Raw genomic sequence first — 17,753 nt, 5'->3', positions numbered from 1 at the left:
AGCTTGCCTCCGTCGTCTCGCGCCTGTCTGTGCGGTGAGCAGCGCGAGCGGCTCAGCTGTTTGAACCTCAGACAGTCTGATCCCGGGTCCGTGACTGGGTCTGAACCAGAACTGAGTTGTGTTTTTCTGCTTTTAACGGATGTCAGAGTCTGAGTCAGGGACACAAATGTTTTGTTTTACTCGATCTTTAACTTTTTTCCTCATGTCATAGCGTCTGTCCTGTGTTGTTTTTGTCCCTCATTTGTCCCTGTTGTGGGACAGGAATGTGAGTGTCAGTGACAGTGACAGTCAGAACCGGTATATTCACGGTATAGGAGGAGCGGTCCGTCTGTGCATCACCTGCCCGGTCCTGGTGATGCTGTTCGGAGTGGAGCGGAGCCCACAAACTGGGGAAACCATGCCGGGTATGAGAGGACTTATTCTCCTCGGTGTTTGTCTGACCCTCCACACATGCCGGGCCATCCCGAACCAGCTGCCCGACCTCGGCACAGACCCGCACGGGTTTCCCTCCCTCACCGACCCGCTGCTGGAGTACGACCAGCTGGACGAGGAGTTGGGAGGCGGAGGGAGACGGAATTGGACCGGCGGGGAGGAAGGATGTAGGCCGTGTGAGCTGGACCTCTGCCCGGAGACCCGCGGCTGCCGGGCTGGTCTGGTGCTGGACTCATGCGGCTGCTGTCAGGAGTGCGGAAACCTGGAGGGCCAGGCCTGTGACTTGGGAGACCGGGGCTTCTTTTACGGGCTCTGCGGGACCGGGCTGCGATGTCAGACGGACCCGCGGCCCTCAGGTGGAGGTGGAGGAGGAGAGGAGGATGAAGAGGAGGAGGAGGACGAGGTGGTGTGTGTGTGTGAGGAACAGGAGCCTGTGTGTGGAGGTGATGGAACCACATACATGAACATGTGTCAGTTCAGAGAGGTTGCGTTCTTCAAACCTGAACTCAAGATCAGAGGGAAGGGACCTTGTAAAACAGGTGAAACAAACACACACACAAACACACACACACACACACACACACACACACACACACAGAGTTTGTGATGAATAACTGCTTTGTACTGATGATCACTGAATGAAAAGAAAGCCGCTAATATACACAATAATGGATTTCAACAAAGAGACTCTTGAAAATCCCTTCAGTTTAAGGGATTTTCATGAGTCTCTTGAAAATTGAAATTGTGAAACTTCTAGAGATTAAAACATAAAAGGTTTTATGAACTTTGGTGGAAACTTGATACCATGATTCACTGTTCTGTTGATTATAGTATCAAACTAACTCAGAATATTTGAGGACGTCTTATTGAGCTGGGAAACAGACAAACATTCTTTTGTTTTCAAAGAGGAACTCAAAGCAGAGGACAGACTCAGAGGAATTGTCTTCCTCATAACCATCGCAACAGACAGAGATGGTTTGACAGGACAGAGCATTGTTTTTATAATAATAATAATAATAATAATGATGATGATAGTGCATTTCAAAACAAACACAGGACAGAATAAACTATGGACAGAGAATAATATCTGTGAAGGAAGGTTCACAGTCATTCTGGTCATAGTCGTCAATAGGAGTGAGCTGTATAAGCAACAGGATTTGCTTTCAAACTTTCAAGTCAAGCATGTCCAAATCAAATAAATGGGTCATTATCAGGCTTCTGAAATGCTTGCTGACCATTTGAATCCGGTGTGCTGGAGCAGGGCAGCACACCGGATCTAAAACATACAGAGCAGTGGGTCCCGAGGACCAGGATTAAGGAACACTGGTATAGATTGCATGGCACAAGGGCTTTAGGGTGTGTCCAACTTAGGAGTGGACGACATAGGCAAAAAATAATATCTCGACACTTTGGGGGATTTTGATGATAACAATAATTGGTAACTATAACTATAACTTAAAATTTTATTTGCGATTGTTTAAGTCATTAATTGTTGCTTACAGATACTATCAGTGAACAGTGTTTTATCAAAACAGCTCTTATTTATCTTTTTAAACTTTGGCATTCAATTAAAAACACTGTAGACTATTAAGTGAACCATAGTGTAGAAACAATGAACTCTGAGTAAACATAACCACATGAGGCTAACCTATGTGGCAGGGAGGATGCTAGCATGAGGTCATGTGATCACGTAGGCCCACTCGTGGTCATGTAACACTGAATCCTTCTCACTGATGCAGAATGTGTGGCACTTTAGTGCGTGATTCATCTTCATTTAAATACGCAATAATGTCTATTTGCATGTCAACAACAATCACGATATTATCTTAGACAATATATATATATCTTGCCCACATCAGTCCACCTCCACTTTTGCTAGTTACACAGCACGTACTACTGGCACAAAGTGAGATACAAAGCACAAAGAGTTCGTATTTAGTGTCTGAAATAAGTGTGTTTTGGGAATGAAATTAATAAGAATTTTACTTATTATTTCCCTTAAAAGCCAGGTGTGCCTACATCTGGCACATTGCTATTTAAATGTCGAATGTAAGAAAATGAGAGATAATCTTTGACTGCTGGACCTTCTGCCTCTATTGTCTACTGACCCTCTGTCCCATCAACAAATCTAACAGACTGCACAGGACAGAATTTAATTGTTATGCTTATTTAAACGATGCAATATTGCATCGTTTAAATATAGCATAAAAATCACACGCCCAACCATGCCTAAAACCAAAACTCTATTATTGGTGCACTAATGGGCATAAGTGCATTTGCTGCCTACACATTGTGGGGGCTGGGTGTGAAAATGATAACTCTGTCATTTGGAAACTAGCAATGACACTGTGTCACTTGGTACTAAAGTTCCTTAACCCCCTTGTGCCACCCTCATGTGGCACAAATCTGTGTCTCAGGTGCGCCCAAGGTAAACTCCTTATATGCACGTCTTGGGGCTGTGTGTTCACAGGTCACATATTCACACAATCCGATTTTAAACATGAGTACTTTTTGCTCAGGTTTGTTCATATAGTTTGTGACATTTTGCTGAAAAAAGGATATAAGACACTCAATATTACACATTCTTAGAGCCTCTGTATAAACTGTACGTTTAAACATAGTAATGGAAAAGCAGCCTAAATGAGTTCACCACAGACTGAGTGGCCTTCTTTGAGTATACAAAGGCATACTCACTGGATGACACTGATTTACAAGACTTCATGGCTTGGTTCTGTCTTATTTATGATCTCTGTTACAAAGAACCAATGGCCATTCTGCATTATATTCTTGTAGCATTAATCACCTGATTGTTCCCAAAGTCTGGGCTGAATTGGGGAAACGAGCATTCAGTTTTGCTGCCCTCTCTGCTTGGAATACTTAGTATTCTATACTAGTAATTGCCAAACTGTTTGGAATTCCTATTTTAATGTATTGTCTGTAATCTGGAAGCCTGTCCTGTCTATATCTTTGGTACAGGGTCATGAAAGTGTGGCATCGGGCATGATGAAGTAAGGGATCAGCGCTTACCATAGTCTAACCATTTGTCAGCACCTTTTCCATCCACACAACATCCAAAAAAACAGTATTGTCCTATTAAGAACTACATTTTTCAAAGATTATTAAAACTGATCAGTCAATTATCAAAGTAAGTTGGCGTTTAATTTTGTGGTTCATTATTAACCAATAAATTTATGCAGCCTTAAAATAAAGTTCCTCCAAACTTCAGTTCCTGAGGTAGTATGTAGTACAGGGAGCCTGGTAGGAAGGAGAATTCACTGCACACTGTTTGAGAGTTGAATACTTGTAGCTTTAGTTCCAGCTGTGAGATGAAATCTGAGCACCGCTTGTTTTATGAACGTGGACTCAGTGAGACCCCAATCAGGTCTTTTTTCTGGACCCCCTACGCCCTTCCATTCAGACTACACCCATCTCTGTGCTGTGTTCTAACAAACAGCCAGTGTCTGAACAGTAACAGTGAATCAGTGTTATAGTGCAGCAGCAGCTCCTCCACTTCATCCACCTGACTGCTGCTCTGTCCCTTCTAACTCTGTTATTATGAAGGCTGTACAATGACGTCACTATAACTTCTCTCCAACGTCTTAAACAGTGAACTCCCAGTGTTTGACAAGGTAAATTTTGTTTTATTTTATTTTACTTTGGTCTTCTATTCACATCATTTTCTATTGTGAACTCAACTCGCATGGAGCAAAAACAAAGCAACACAATCAGTAACACGCGGTTGTTGTGTAACTTTGTTTTCGTTCTGTTTGAGTTGTAATGACCTACCTGTATGGTTCCGGGCTTCCAGCATAATCTTTTCTGACAGTATTGAGGAAACATTACGATTAATATACCGTAGCGTTTAATGCCGCGATTAATTGTCTTCGGAGACCAAAACCTCTTGACCCTGTTGTGCTACCTCAACGATGTTTTGGTCATGGCCCCAAATGAAGTGGAAGCCCTCAAAAGACTCGGAATGGTATTTAAGCAGTTGAGAGGACATGGGCTTAAGCTGACTCAGGAGAAGTGCCATTTTCTCCGGTGTCCTTGGGCCACATCATGTCGAGTGAAGTGGACTTCATGTTGGAGGATGGAGTCACACCTTCAGCAAAAAAGATCAAGTCTTTCCACAGTATGGCAATGTATTACCAGAGATTCATACAAAACTGTTCCAGTATGGCAAAGCCCCTGTTCTCCCTGACCGCTGTTGCAACTGGAAAGGCCAACGTAAAACGGGCTTCTCAGGCTCAGCCCGGGTGAATGGACTCAAGTCCCTGAACAAGGAAGCAAGGCATGTCCCATCGCCTTCGCAAGCAAAGCCCCGTCTCGCCCACAAACAAAGTATCTAGCCCATTGTTTGGAGTTCCTCACTCTCAAATGGTCTGTGTGACAAATACAGCCATTGGCTGAACAGACACTCCTTCATCGTTTGGACTGATAATAACCCGCTAACCTACATCCTCACAAAGCCAAAGTTGGATGTGACCAGCGGTGGGTGTCGAAGTTGGCTCCATATGACTTCAGTATCCAATATATCCCAGGCAGTGAAAACATCGTTGCGGATGCTTTGAGAAGACAATCCTTCATCAAGTCACGGGTCAGTAAGAGACTTGTAGCAGAGCCATATGGAGCTCTGCTCGAAGAAGCACAGCAGATCTGGGATGACAGGATACAGGATTTCATGATGAGGCTGGCCACCAGGGACAGCATAGGACTCTATACCTGGCGAGGCAAAAGTTCTTCTGGATTGACATAGAACGAGATGTCCGTGAAAATATCAAGTCATGCAAGCGCTGTGTGGTGAGCAAGACAAACCTGAAGGGAGAGCGCCTCTTGAGAGCATCAAAGAGGCATTATCATCTGCCCAGGCCAATGCTGTCACCAGTCAGCAGCACCAGACTGAACTGTACAACAAAAGGACCAAAAGTCATGACATTGCTGAGGGAGACCAACTTTCTTCCACTCCAGTTGCAGAATGAAGAGGATGATGAATCATCAATCACTGAGTCATCTGTGTCGAGCCATGACGACACAAAGTCGGGTTTCGGATGTGGTGACGGGAGATGTCACAGAAGACCGAATAACCAGTTGGGTTCTGGACAGTGCTTCTGCCAACTTACCATCAGAATGTCTGGACGCAGATGAGGAGCTTGAAGACCTTCATCTGGGTGAAAGGGCCAGCCAGGGGCCAAGAAGTGTGTTAAGTGTGCTAGATGAGACAGGCCATGGCAACGAGCCCCCCCAAGTACAGCGATCAGTATTGTCTCCCGTTTAAGGACAAAGTTGGGCCGGTTGTTGAAACCTGTAGATAGAACATGACCCAGAAGAAAATACCTGTTTGAGTTATACACTTCTTTAAACCATCAAGTACCAAGTTTAAACCAAGTACCAAAAGACAGTGGTTTAATCCAATGTTTAGGTTGAACATGTATTAAAATAGCAGTGATAAATATTAGGTACTCCTTGTCTTGTGAATCATTTTTGTTATTACCTTGTGAAGTAATGTGTAAGGTGGTGTGAAAGGCACCCCTTTCTGCAAGTGTACCCTAGAAGGGTTGCGCAGCCCTCCTCTGCCATTATCTCAGTGATATGATTAACTAATAAGTTGCATAACTTGAATGTATTGGAGTGCTCTGCTAAGTCTTGAAGTATTTTGGTGAAGTCCATTAATATGTGGGTGCAATTATTTTTTATTTTTTCTGTAGAGTGAGATACTGTGCATTGTGGACTGTGTGTGAAGCCTGTGCCTTCTGTTTTCCTTTGAAAAGGGGAATAAATCCTCCTGAACTCAACTCTTGTGTGCCTCGTTTTGTGATTTGGTTTTTGCCATAGCTTATTGAAAGATATATAAAATGAGTTGAAGGGAGTGAGAGGAAATAAGGCAAATTGCTGCACTGTGTTTTTTTAAAATATTTTTGTTATACGGTCTATGTGGTCTTTAACTAATCTCTTTGACGCTGTTTTGTGCTTTATTTACATTTGATAATTTCCATGTGTATTCATAAATATGTTTTAATGTATGGAGCTTGAGTGAGCTCTGATGCTTTCCTTTGAAAAGGGGAATATATCCTGTTTTATTGTGCCTCGCTCAATAAAACACAAAGCAGAAACTCATCAGTTACACATAGGGGTGGGCGATATGACCTAAAATTAATATCACGGTATTTTTTATCTTTTGAACGGTGACGGTATAATATCACAGTATTACTTTTTTTGGTACGTTTTTGGAGGAGTAGCCTCCAGAGTGTGAACCACATATCTGAAGCCATCTCTCGCTATAGTTTGAATGGACCATGTCCTTTCTTACTACTCTTGTCGTAGGGTGTAGCAGCATTAAACGTTGCCTGCAGTGAAAGCTGTGTAGTCTTGGGACGTGCTCCGCTGGTGCTGCTGGTCCCACTTGCGCTCGCCTTGGCCTGGGTTGCCGCTTCATATTCACGGGCGTGCGTGTTTTGTAAATGATGAAACAGGTTGCTTGTGTTTCCACCTCTTGCTGTCATAACACAACTGATTTATTACGGTATTGACAGTATTGCAAAATCCATGTCTTGGCACAATGTCACACCGGTGATGACTATGACACCGGTGTACGGGTGTCATAGGGTGTTACACGTATATGGGCCATTCTACCGAATTCGTGCAAATTGCTGTCCCACAATAAAAAAACTATTTAACAAAACAATTAAGAATTCAGACCTTCAATATTTACTAAGATTATGTTATGATCTAGGTAAACACAAGACTGTAACTATTTAGTAATTAAGCTAAATATATACAAAATCATCATTTATGCTACCTTCCTAGGTACTTTCTATTGGGAAGTAGTTGTCCCAATCTCTAAGCCCTAAATTTCAATCCATGAAAATAATACTTAAAAGAATTTTGTCATTTTTTCCAATGGTGTATTTTAAAATATATGTTTGGTTTCTTTTAAACAGAATGTAAAACATTTAGATTCATTTTGAAGTTTTTTTTTAAATTACAAAACATGCTTTAAAAAATGCTGTCCCACACTTTCATGTCACAACCGTAACACGAGTTGTTTTACCACATGGGTGGAGCCTGGTTTTAGTCACACCCCAGAATTTCTGACCAAGAAATGACACTGCATCCCTGTCCCTCATGGCTGCATGGTGAGATATTACCTCTCATAATTTTTAAGTAAATGGGCTCCAAAGTCTGAAAATCAGCATGTTACATTAATAATTGTCACAACCGTACACATATTATCTCCAAGTAAATACACTTTTGGGGGCTCAAAACAAAATATTATGTTTTGTTGTGTGTACAACTGTTCAAACATCTGTTCCTAGCCAATTACTTGTTAGCATGTTTGAGTTATGCAAGGAATTAGCTAAAAATGTCACAACCGTAACAGTCACAACCGTAACGAATTGTAACGTTACGGTTGTGACATAATCATTATGGTGTACGGTTCCACATATTTAAGGACATTTTTCATCATTATTATTACATTATACTCATTAAACATGATAATAATAATAATAATAATAATAATAATAATATTGTTATTATATTTGATTTGTAAAGCACATTTCATTTTTAAGAATCTCAGAGTGCTAAATAATGTTTGATATGATAAGGAAAGAAGGAAAGAGAACGAAACTAGAAACGAAAGAAAGGAGGAAAGATCAAATCTATCAGTGATTTATCTGACAGGGAGCAAAGGAAGGTCAGAAGATCATGGCGAAAAAGACAGCAACATCACAGGCTATTGGTGAAAAGTCAAAGAGAGGTGGAGAGATTGTGCACAACTTCCACGCCACCTCCCACACCCTCTGCCACGCCTTCTCCCATGCCGCCTTACCTTCCACGCACTTCTAGTGAGACTGTTACTCCACGCACTTCTAGTGAGACTAATAAGAGACGTTGGAATGCGTGACCACAGAAAAATAAACTTGAATGGAAGAAAGAAAAATATAGAAAACGGTGCCATAGATTGTGCGTGAGGCCAGAGAAGTCAAAATGTTCTGCAAGAACAAAAACTCAGAAGGAAGTATGGAAGCACAGAGTTCCTGTGCATATCAGAAAGACCCTTCTTTTCCATAACACACTCATGCACAATTTGCAGAAAAAAATACAAGTCTGCCAATTATAAAGAGAAACATGGATTAAGAAGCGCATTGACAAGCAGGTTGCTCAGAAAATACAATCTTGTTTCTATGCTCAGAGAAACACTAGGCAGCTCCCACAGGCAGCTCTCAACACGACTGCAGACAACCCACATCTAAAGTTCACCTATCAGAGACATAACATTTGTGTTTGTAAAATTCACATTAAAAGGCAGGTTATGAGTTAATATTAAGCAATAAGGTTGAGGGGATATAATACAACCTTGCAAACAAAATACTGTGGTCATGAGCAAAACAGTGCAGTCACTACCGTAACAGTGCGGTCACTACCGTAACACTGAATGTTTTGTAAAATAAAATAAGAATTGAGTCATTAAATAACATTTTATGATAACTATTGGTTAAATATACATTCAATGTAATAACTAATGAACTCTGAGATCTCTATGATCAGTGTAATTCATTTTACAAAAAAGATTGCATTTCAATTTTGATGAGTCTTAGAAAATAAACTTTGAAATTTTGTTTAAAAAATAATTTTAAGTGATTTAGTTGTAAAACCCTTCATAATAAATTACTAAAATTATTCTTTAGAGGGTGTATGGACACACAATATTAACAGATTAATATAATGGTTTTTATTGCAGTGTGTTGCTGTGTTACGGTAGTGACAAATTTCAGGAGTTGAAAAACATTTCAAGAACAGGCAGACATTAATATATGAAATTTGACTGCGCCTTTACTAGATATGTACCATTGAAATATGGTACAATATATGTATGGACAAGGTTTTTGGAAAAAAACAACTTTTGAAAATGTGTTTCCAACTCTGGACTTTGCACGAATTCGGTAGAATGGCCCATATACAGAATTTTCAGAATTAAGCTTTTAGTTTGAGATTTAAAGTTAATTAAATAATTAAGTTATACATTTCATTACATACTATGTCTTTATTACGTATGTCAAAGTAAAATTATGTCCATAGTCTTAATTTATCTGAATCAGAAATGGCTTTATTCCCACAAAATTAATAGGGCAACAGACAACTTTCATGTCCCTTTGCCGTTTTCATTGTTGTCAAGCCACTGCAGTAGTAGATGCAAGTAAGGACACTTTTCCTCAGTGTTCTCTTGAGCCATAATAAACATGATAGACACAATATTTCATTGTTTTGGATACAGAATAACATAGTTGCATTAACTTGTAACTGATGGTAAAGATGGTTAAAAATGCTTAAGGGATTGCGGCGAGGGGTCGTGACGACAGCATTACTCAATGTTTTGATAGTTGCTAGCTGTGCATCCGCCTTTCCAGAGGGAGAGCTGCGGGTCTGAGAGCTGACATGCCAATTACGTCACTTCCAGGTAACTGGCCAATCACAAGACAGTCTGTGTTCTGCGGGTGTGGTTTTGGTCTGAAACAGTGCAGCTCACGAGAGCGTCAGTGATGAGATATTTACATTGGAGGTTTTTGACCATAAAAACGACTTCATGTTTGTAAGTACACCTCCATATCTTACATATAAGCGAGATAGGACTATGCTATGGCCTCTTTAAGACACAAGGCAAGTCAGCATTATTTCGAGAGTACATGGCTTGACCAGTGCTTACAAGTGCTTACAAACTAAAAGGCATATCATCAAGAAAACAGTAAAACAGTAAAATAATAAATTGATAAAAAAAAAAACCCAAAGTGAAGGCCAAGGAGAAAAGGTGGGTCTTTAAAAATGATTAAAAATGTTCAATGGCGGGGGCAGATTTAATTTCAATGTTAAATGGATCCATAGTTTGGGGCAGCTACAGAAAAGGCTTGGTCGCCCCTGGTTTTTACACACAGAGGTCATTTACAGTCACTAATAAACAGGTTTATAAGACAATGGGCCCCTGGACACAGAGGCGAAAAGGGTCCCCATGCCATCTGCATCACCCCACACTCACACACAAATGACAGCCATACACATCTTGAGCTAACAGCAAATTCATTTAAAAAACTGGAAATTCGAGGAACTTGAATTAAAATATCAGCTTTGCTCAATTTTCTCTCTTCTTTGATAACCGCCACTCCATCTTACATTGACTTAATCGTGAGTCGTGTTTATGCCAGAAAATTCCTAAAGAGGTGACAAATAACATACACATACACAGTGGCTGCAGTGACTGCTTTACTCTGTAATTTCTCTCAAAGTAACTGCTGCCTCTCCCCTTCTCTCTGTATATGTTGTGGTCTCTCCATCATCTTTCTGTCCTTATGATATACTGTGGTCGTGCCCTCTTTCTGTCTCATGTGATTATAGACTCTCTTATCCTTGTTTTGTTCTAACTCAGAATAAACCTGGTTTCCTGTTGGCGTGGCTCCTGTCACATGACTCAGACACAAATGTACTACTCAGAGCTCACACACATTATACATGTTCTGTACACACAGCACGCTTTAACAGGAAAAGCACTGGTGTTACTGATAACATTAACAACTAGATATTTCAAGAAGGATGCAATGCAGTGGGATTTCTGACATCTGGCAAGCTGCATTGACTTGGTATGACTGAGACGTTAAAAGGATGAATTCAAGTTTCTCATAGAATGTTTGAATGTTAAGAAACAAGCTGACAATTTGTGAACACACCCATGAGGGCTATGGTGATATCTGCATGAACAAGACTATCATAGAGGAAAAGAACACACAACGCAACCACACATGACGTTACCTCGTACGACTGGTTCTGGCAAAAACAATGGCCACTGCACAGTTGGGAGAGGTGCTGTGTTCTATTCAGTGCACAGTGCACGACAAACTGCAGTGAAGTTATCTGACACTCGTTTCTCCGTGGTCAAACTCTCTGACGCTGATTTTGAACGCCTTCCTTACAAAGGCGAATAAACGAATAAAACACTGAGCAACTGTATAAAGAGAGTTCTCGAAAAGGTCTGGATAAGAATGAAAAGGCTGTTTTCAGCAGATTGATATCGAACTGGTGTAAATCAGACATTTTTACTGTGAAGGTTTAGAGAAAGTTTGAGTTTTTAATCGAAAGATTGACGATTTGATTTTCATCTACACAAGATGTCCACACAATTCACACCAATGTATCATTTGAAAACGTGTCGGTTGAAGTAAGAAAATGTGTATGTCTGAAGTGTTTTTCATTTCATTTGAATGAGAATGTGAATGTCTGTCTCTCTATCAGTCCCCATCATTAAGGTCCCTCCTCAGAGTCAGGTGAATGGGACAGGAAGTAGCCTGGTGTTCCTCTGCGAGGTCTTTGCTTTTCCCATGGCGCTGGTGGAGTGGAGGAAGGAGGGACAAGACGTCATCCTGCCTGGGGATGACCCCCATATCTCTGTCCAGGTACAGGCAGGAACCTGGTTCTTGTTCCAGTGCCATCAACGAGGCATTGAAGTCTAAGTGACTTCCTGTCCGTCTCTGTCTCTGTCTGTCTCTGTCTGTCTTGCAGTCTCGGGGCGGGCCTCTGAAATTTGAGCTCTCCAGTTGGCTGCAGATTGAGGGGGCGGAGCCAGGAGATGCTGGGACATACCGCTGCATTGCTCGTAACAACCTGGGATCTGTCTCCGCCTCTGCTGTACTGGGAGTACTGGGAGCAGGTGAGACAGAGTGAATTACACCAGTGGTACATTACACACAGACACAATTTCTCAAAGGTATTCCTTGACGACCCTGCATTGAACCGTTAATACCTAAATAACTTTAACTTAAACAGAATTCAAAACGTAGATTTGCGATTATGATGCAGTCTGGTGTTAGCCAGGCTACTAAACATAAACAGTTCTACCTCATTAGGACCAGGTTTTGGTCCTCAGGGCTGCTGGTCAATGTTTATGCCAGAAAAAGGCCCTGAAGTACAGTGTTCTGTTCTTATGCATGTTGTCTCTAGGCTTAGTGGGATGGACAGGTTCATTTTGAGTGTGTGTGAGACGTAAAGGCTCACTGTGATGATGACACAAGAAAAAAATGATTCCTCACCCTTCACCTGTCTTTCTCCCTGTCTCACTCTCTGTCAGAGGAACTCTCGTCCTACCTGGCTAACAGAGTTTCAGTGATGGAGCAGCTGATGGATGCCACAGACTATGACCATGACTCCTACTGAGACACACGTGACATCATGACATCACTTCTTGCTGTGTGGGGCTCGACTTGGTTTGTCTGCCATCACAAAATAGACAAGAAATACATCACACTCAAGTGATGGACGACACAGACTCTAATGAAACACAGAGAGGATTCTGCTTCAGCTCACTTTGTTTTCAGTGAGTGACTAATAATATTAAATATTCATAATATTTGTATCCGTCTGTATCATCGCTCTAAAAGTGACAGGAGGCTCAGCTTGTTTGGTTCTCCTGAATTACAAACGTTATATATTTTAAAATAAAAGTGAAAAAACAAACTGCTGTTTCCTCTCGCTTTATTGATGACAGAATTAAGATGAGGTCACAGTGAACACACTCTGTGCCTTCTTGGTTTTTACAACCATGTCTCTGGAAAAACTAGCACTAGCAGCACTTTAGTCTACCATGTCAACTGCTGCCTTGTTTAGTAAGTTTGTGGTAAAAGGTCATTTTCAAACCTCAAAGTGACAAAAATATCACATTTAAACTTACAAACAGAGGAAGAAGTGGATTGACAGCTTCGTTTCAGCAGGGGACTGTGAATCAGTGGTCAGAGTGGATCGTCTGTCTGTTTCAATGGTGTGTGATGGAGACAGTGCTGCATATATACATTTTAAGGCTGAAATTAACAAATTAATTGCACAATTTTTTTGTAATTATTCACCACTAATTGCAAAAATAAACCTGAAACTTATAACAGATATTTATTCATATAAAATGATGGAATGAATGTAGAATCAACACAAAAGGTATATTTAAATTCAAAGACTGTTTTATTGGCTTTATTTAAACTTTAAACACAGTTTCTCTCCTATGAAGTTCAAATTTGGGACAAAAAATGCATCTTTCTTATATTCTTAAATAGAAATAATAACAGAACCCAGGCCCAGGTTGAATATCAAAATGAAATTAGACATCAGCTGAAATGGCAATTATTTCTTGTATGAACTAGTAACATAAATGATAACAACACAAATACTGTATGCTCCATCTTTGTGCCAGTTCCATTTCAAAAAGGAGAAGAACATTTAACATTTTTCACTCCACAGAGACAATTAGGCTTAGTCCCTCTTTACATTCAGCCAGTTTGTTTAAATGGGAACAAGGAAGCTTGCTTCTTTCAAATGATGTGGCCTGAGAGTAAGAAGGGTTAAGAGTGGGTTAAGTGGGCCGTGCAAGGCAGGTGTTCAAATGGAAGTAGCTTCGCGGCTGCAAACATGTTACAAGCACCAAGTGTGGTTCATTTTTCCTCGATTTTCCATTTGTTTGCAACATCCAGAAAAAGGTTAGCACACGTCTCTGCATAGTGTTGCTCCGATGTTTTACTCACAGTTAGTGCAAACCACTGCAGTCCAGTCTTTATCAATGAAATGTGTGTGACGCCCAAGTAGAAGTCCAGTGCTCTCCTGTGAGGGCGATGTCCTTTGCTTACAAGCATCCGTATCTTAAGTCACTAATTTGAGGACTTGCATGAAAACCTTGGTAAAATACTCAACTTGAGTTAGACTTGACTTCAGATTTGACTTAGACTTGAATTACATTTACATTTTCTCAAATATTGAGAGGTTAACGTTACAATTGGTTTTTGAAACACAGAAAACATTGGGTGAAATTTCATTTGACATTTCAAATCCCACAGTGGAGGGTAAGACAGGGAGTCTTTTTTAAGCTAATGCTGGGTATAAGTGAGCAAAACATGCTGTTTTTTAGACACAAATTTGAAATAAATTTTCCAAGGTTTAATGTAGAGTGAATGTCCGCATGGTTTACATTTAGGCTCTGTAGTTTTATGGATTTATTTATAAACATTTCAGTTGTATGGGACCATGAACCAGTCCTTACATTGTATGAGTAATATAGTGTTTCTGTGACAGATAGCATATTAGCATATTCAAATGTAGAATATCTGGGAAATCATCTTCAGCTTCTATATTCATACAACTCCACTTGACAAGAAAGACTTTGCACTTGCTTGAGACTTGAAGGTTAAGGTGTGACTTACTCCCATCTAAGGCTGTCAGTGCAGTCAGTGCTGACTGTGTGTGAGTACCTCATACAACCACACTTTAAAAAACCCGAGCTAAAATCACTAAATTTGTTTTTATTTACAAAAAGAGACAGTTGGTCATAAAAATAGTACTTGATTGATACACAGCCCTGGTGTAAAAAAACAAAAACAATTGTCAGATAGTGTGAACTGACCTCACACTAGTTTGAACTCAGACAAATAGAAACACAACTTGCAGGAGCCCAAGCTGCTCAGACAGCAGCAATTTCAGAAAACCAAATTTAGTCCACAGGAAGTAAACCTCCTTTTAGCTGCTGCAGCAGGACTAAAATCCTCTGCATCCGTCTGTCTGTGTTTCCACTCAGAGGAAACCGAACCAACATGTGGTGAATCTATTAACCAACAGAAATTCAGCAGCTGAGTTCCTGCTGCTCAGAAGCCTCAGGCTGAAGACAGCTGATCCTGAGATCGATCTCGGGTTTGTGTGTACAGTAACTCTCAGTGCTGTGCAGACACCGTGGACCACAGCATATTTCTGACACACTGGTCAGTAACTACATCTCTAAACATTGTGGAGCTCCGTCTGGGCCCCTGAATCTGCCGTGATCTGCAGATGACCTAAGAAAAAAAAAAAGGATTTCAGTTTTTTTTTTAGGGACCACAAGACGATACAGAAATGTCTCTACAATCTGAGACTCACACACACACAGACAAAATACAGTCCCTATAGCCCCTTACTTTACCCATCACAACTAAATGCTGAACCCTAACCTAAACCCAATTCTAACCCAAACCCCAAAACGCTCTTTAAAGAAACGAGGACCAACTAAAATGTCCTTACTCCGTATGGTTTATACGTTTTTGGTCCGTTTTGGAGAAATAGAGAGAAACATATACACTGTTCATTTTGACAGTGTCTCTTTAACATTTGTGTGGATGAACACCAGAGATGACACTGACCTTTGTGGGAGCCATGTTTTATGGAGTTTTTACAGATGAGAGAGATAAAAAAAAGGACTAAGTTTGTTACATAGGTTTTAAATCTTTGAATGGAAACATAATCCTCCACCGTATCACAACACAGTTTATGTGAACGTTACATGCTCCCCTCTTGAGTGTTTCTCTCTTTCCCTCTAACCCTGAGATGTGTGTCATCTCTTGATTGTGAAAGGTGAGTTAAAACAGTGGTTCTCAAAAGGGGATCCGGGGACTCCGGGGGCTCTGTGGCACAATGCTATCATCCATTCAATTATTAAAATGATCATGATGTAAACAAGTACACAGGTCTACATTTTGACCTTATGATTGGACCATTTTGAGTACAATCATAATGAGCTCTGTGTGTGACAGTCCACTGTGTGGTTCACTGCAACCACCTCATGTTTTGTTCTTTTTGGCCTGGTCATGGTTTCTTCTTCAAAATGTCTCTAAATAAATTATAATGGTTTGCTTCATTTGCTGGCATGGCCTCCTCTTTATGTGTCTTTATGTTGAGGCAAATGATGTTTGTTTGTATTCTTCCTGAGAATCACGCCGTATCATTAAAGGAACAGAATCCACGCAGACGCAGTCTGTGCAGCTGTCACCGTACTGTTGCCTACTTTGCTGTGTTTAATTTAGATTTTTTTTCTTCACTGAGAAACGAATGAAAAACATATTTCACTGTGAAAACGTTTCAAGACACAAATCAAGAACAGACACATCACAAAGAGGGTGTGTGTGTTGTAAAAATGAATTCAACATTTACTTTTCGTTCTAACTTAAACTCTGACACTCAAACTTTACCCCTGACCTGAATTTATCAGGCTCTGTTACCATGGTAACTGAAACAAAGCTCTGTGAGAATATGCCTTGATGGTGACACTCTGGTTAGTGATCAACATCAGAGAGTACATATGAAAACTGTAGCTTTTCAAATGTGACATATTTACATTTTAAGGTGAAGATATGTTTAAGGTTAGGTTGGGGTTAGGGTGAGGGTAGGATTAGGGTCAGGGTTGGGATTAGGCCAGTAGTAAGTGTGGTTAAGGTTAGAGTAAGTCTCCAGGAAATGAATGTAAGTCAATGCAATGTCCCCTCAAGTCATGAATGTCCAACATGTGTGTGTGTGTGTGTGTGTGTGTGTTTCAGGGGCACATCCCATTTGTTTTCCCTGTTGATTAACAAATGGCTAAACGTAAAACAAGATCCTCAGTGAAAATGACTGTAAACATAAACAACAGCCATTGTCACAAACAAAATACCAACATCACTGCAGCTCATTATACCCAGGAAATACCAAGAGATTCACTGCAGCCTACAAATGACTTCCAGACCTCTTCAGCCAGTCACAGCTCACGTCTGGAGGGAGGTAGGATGTATTGTTTATGTATTCAACAAAGAGAAGACACATTTATTTTTTATTTAGGGGACAATGCACATCAAGCAATGTCACTATTGTTGTTGTTGTTGTCTTTTGAGTTAGATTCAAATACATATGAAATTATATACAGTGGTATGCAAAAGTTTGGGCACCCCTGTAAATTTTCATGATTTTCCTTTATAAATCATTGGTTGTTTGGATAAGAAGTTTCAGTTAAATATATCATATAGGAGAAAAACACAGTGATATTTGAGAAGTGAAATAAAATGTATATGATTTACAGAAAGTGTGAAAGAGTTATTTAAAGAAAATTAGGCATGTGCATAAATTTAGCCACCCTCATTTTATTGATTTCAATACCTTAGCACTAATTATTGGAACTCAAAATTGGTTTGGTAACCTCAGTGATATCTAAGGGCATAGGTCATACCCCTGTGTGCATCTCATTTTCATGGTGTCATCAACACCATGAAAAGAAGCTTCCTTGCTTCCTTTTGTATCTCCTCTAGCGAGGAGATAATGCTGTATTACATTCCAAAGCAGTAGAAGAGTGTTTTGGGATTACTGAAGCCACTTAGCAAATCAAGAACCAATTTATTCCCCAAATTATGGGTTGTGTCTTTGCAGCCAGTGTGATCATGGAAAAGGGGGGATGTTCAATTCATACATCGAGTCTGGTGGTGTAATCCCTCAGATGACCGCAGTTTTACCTCCAGGCCGCCAGGGGTCGACAG

At 40.4% G+C, this 17,753-nt stretch overlaps 1 protein-coding gene across 1 annotated transcript; it reads left to right on the top strand.

Moving 5' to 3' along the window:
- kazald3 (Kazal-type serine peptidase inhibitor domain 3) lies at positions 1-12,927 on the top strand. Its single transcript, XM_044025530.1, has 4 exons — positions 1-971; positions 11,710-11,870; positions 11,977-12,124; positions 12,542-12,927. The coding sequence occupies exons 1-4, from the start codon at positions 356-358 to the stop codon at positions 12,625-12,627; spliced, it is 1,011 nt and encodes a 336-aa protein (XP_043881465.1). The 5' UTR covers positions 1-355; the 3' UTR covers positions 12,628-12,927.
- Positions 12,928-17,753: the final 4,826 nt, after the last annotated feature.

The sequence above is a fragment of the Solea senegalensis genome, linkage group LG5, assembly GCF_019176455.1.
Source record: "Solea senegalensis isolate Sse05_10M linkage group LG5, IFAPA_SoseM_1, whole genome shotgun sequence".
In the NCBI taxonomy this organism is placed as follows: Eukaryota; Metazoa; Chordata; class Actinopteri; order Pleuronectiformes; family Soleidae; genus Solea; species Solea senegalensis.
Note: the sequence above shows the minus strand (reverse complement) of the source record. Positions and strands in the feature narration are given on the sequence as shown.

Bases quoted from the DNA above. Each gene is read 5' to 3' on its own strand.
- kazald3 (XM_044025530.1), top strand. From the start codon at position 356: ATGCTGTTCGGAGTGGAGCGGAGCCCACAAACTGGGGAAACCATGCCG. The intron at 11,871-11,976 runs GTACAGGCAGGA...TCTGTCTTGCAG, and splicing joins ACCCCCATATCTCTGTCCAG to TCTCGGGGCGGGCCTCTGAA. The intron at 12,125-12,541 runs GTGAGACAGAGT...ACTCTCTGTCAG, and splicing joins ACTGGGAGTACTGGGAGCAG to AGGAACTCTCGTCCTACCTG.